At 36.3% G+C, this 2,748-nt stretch overlaps 1 protein-coding gene across 13 annotated transcripts in view; it reads right to left on the bottom strand.

The window, feature by feature from the left end:
- Positions 1-2,748, bottom strand: part of LOC105298868 (histone-lysine N-methyltransferase SETDB2) — a 102,847-nt gene that overhangs the window by 54,931 nt on the left and 45,168 nt on the right. For all 13 annotated transcript variants that reach the window (XR_002782819.1, XM_023536702.1, XM_023536696.1 and 10 more), the window contains 2 exons: positions 2,333-2,449; positions 1,413-1,582 (listed from right to left, as the gene is read on the bottom strand). Coding sequence is in view for 12 of the 13 variants with exons in the window: in XM_023536702.1 (XP_023392470.1) it covers positions 1,413-1,582; positions 2,333-2,449 (287 nt within the window). In the remaining variant the exon portion in view is untranslated. The remainder of the gene's footprint in view (positions 1-1,412; positions 1,583-2,332; positions 2,450-2,748) is intronic.

The following is a 2,748-nucleotide window of genomic DNA, read 5'->3' as shown; positions in this document are numbered from 1 at the left end:
TGTGAGGACCTTATTTCTAGAATGAAGATAAACACATTAAGTCATCTTAGAACACTACTGCAAGAAAAAATAAAGGACCAGTAAGAGAGTTCATATCTTCCAGTACATTAAAAAATATAGGGTGTTTTAAAAAAGCACTCTTTTGTTTTGGTATAACTTAGAAGAGAGTTAGCTACAATGATACAAAATAAAAATATAGATCAGAAAGCATTCTAGAAAATTAAGAGATGAACTCTGGTCTTAAAATCGCAGTTTGTGTCTTAAATATCCTTTATCATTTAAAACCAATACTCTTTTTATAAAGTGACCTACTTAAATCTGTGGTGATATGTGCCTATTGTTCTCATATTAAGTCCTAGTGTAACATTAAAATCTTAGTCTAAAGTCTATGCATTTTTTTCCAAGGAACTCGAAATTATAATTACCAACTGGATCAGAGAGCTACCTTAGTTACCTTTTCTAGCAATGCAGATAAAGCCAATGATATTCTCTGGACACTATTTGGCATTTTAGAGGTAGCTGAAATGCCAAATAGTGGCATTTCATCACAGTTTTTGAGAAATATGAGAGATGAATGTCTAGGCAAGCTGTGTAGTATATGTGTCTGTGAGTGGTATGTGGTGGGGATCCTAGTGTGACTATTCTGAGTTCTGATTAATTCTTGCCCTCACTGAAGTGAATCTGGAAATTCAGATGAGGTTGCTCTGATCCCTGCTGCCTAGCTGCAGAGGCTCAGTCCAGCACATTTCCTCTAGACTGGATCCGGAGCTGTGTTTCCCCAGCCTTTCTCATTTCCTGGTGCACACGGAGAGAGGATTTTAACTCTGGGGTAAATGTTCAAGAATTTTGGAGAATGACAAGTCTGGACTGGGGGCTGTGGCCCCAAAGAATCAGTAACTGTACAACACAGTGGTTGAGAAGTTTTGCTTAGAATGTGAGAAACTCTGTAGAGTCTCTGAAATGGAGTGAGCTGCTGCCTAAAGGCCTAAAGTCATGGCCTGAATGATCACCACATGCAGGTTTTATTACAAAATTAACATTAAATTCTAATAGCTCAAAACAGTAAACAAAGTAGTCTTTGATTGATAATTTTTACCTTAGCAAGTCAGTCATTTAGTTTTTCTATTTAAAAAGTTTTCTTATCTTACCCCAAAGCCATGGAGAAAAAAAAAAGTGCTTTACACAATAACTCAAGTTTTATCTTTGAGCTTACTTTAAGGACCATCTAGTATCTCTCTAAGGCATTTCATCCCTTCAGTACTCAATTCCCCAGTCACTTTCCTTCCTCTGATGCTCCTATATATTGTTGCTCTTGTCCTTGCTATAAGGTTTCAGTAGCCTGACTAGTAAAATGGAGATTCAGAAAGGTAGATCTTACTATACAGTAATTTGAAAATAAACCTTTGCTTTACCTGAATAAATGCAAACAAATGTCCCTCTGTCAATGTCATCTAGGCAGCGTACCCCCCATCCCTTCTTCTCAGTTCTGAACACCTGCAGCCTCACTTGAGGTCCATGCTGGACAACTCGGTTTTGACACATTCGTCGATTACACTTGCACAACAGGCTGCATTCATAAATACTGTCAATAAAATATGTGAGAGAAAATCAATCAGGCATCCTAAATTAAAACCAAAAGCAATTTATATTGCTACCTCACTAATAATTACTGAAGGAGGCAGACTAAATGTGAAGGAAGGCTCCAAGAGCTAGACTACCTGGGTTCCTATTACAGGTCTAAAATTTACTAGCTGTGTGATCCTGGATGAGTTATTTAACCTCTCTGTGCTTTAATTTTCCATTTTTAAAATGGGGACTATATACCCACCCTCATAGGGTTGTTTCATGAAGATTAAGTGAGCCAACATTAACGAGGTACTTGAGACAATATATGGCGCATAGTAAATATCAGCTCTTTTAAAATGTCTAGGAATGTCTCAGAAGGAAATATCTGAGAAGGTAATGTCTAGGAAGAAAAATGTTTATTTTTTAATAATAACATCCTTGAAAGGTTAAAAATTCCCAATTCTTAGATAACCTTTGCACAGAGTATTTCTTAATGGAGAAATCGCTGCCCCAAGTAGGCTAACCCTAGAGGTATAGAGGCAGGCTCAAAGCAAATGAGTGTTCAAGTACACTCTGCACGATACATGTGTGCTCTCTGACTTCCATTTCTAAGAACAATATACAGGTTTGTTTTTTTCTAATTCCTTTAGATATTTGGTATGAAAAATTAAGATTTCACAACATCTGTAAGACTGTAGGCCACAATAATAAAGTACCCACTTTTAAAGACACAAAAACTCTACAACAAATCCTCAAGGTACCTTACCCAGTAGGTATGTGTCTTTGTAGTCTTTTATATGTATAGCCAATGGCTATTTTATCACTTGACAAGGGGCAAGCCTCAGCATTCCTTGCTGTCATTTGAAGACATGCACATTTTGTTCTAAAAGGAAGGCAATGAATGGAGAAGTCAGAATAAAAAAGCACCAAATTAAGAGACTGTCTTGATTAAAATGTAAATGATATAGTAATGGATGTGACTGTATTTATGATAGTCTGTCTCGTGGATGGTTGAACTTCTACCAGAAGTTCATAAATAATTATAAACTGCCCTGTTCCTCTATTTGCTCATGAAATAAATACTTAACTATAGGAGTTTTTTTTAACTTTTCAAAATACATTCCTTTCTTTTCTATTCAGCAAAAGGTTGTCTGTGGATATTCTCCTAGGTCCTAAACTTAT

The sequence above is a fragment of the Pteropus vampyrus genome, unplaced genomic scaffold (genome assembly GCF_000151845.1).
Source record: "Pteropus vampyrus isolate Shadow unplaced genomic scaffold, Pvam_2.0 Scaffold167, whole genome shotgun sequence".
NCBI classification, from domain to species: Eukaryota; Metazoa; Chordata; class Mammalia; order Chiroptera; family Pteropodidae; genus Pteropus; species Pteropus vampyrus.
The sequence above is the reverse complement of the archived record's forward strand: the minus strand, read 5'-3'. Positions and strand labels throughout refer to the sequence as shown.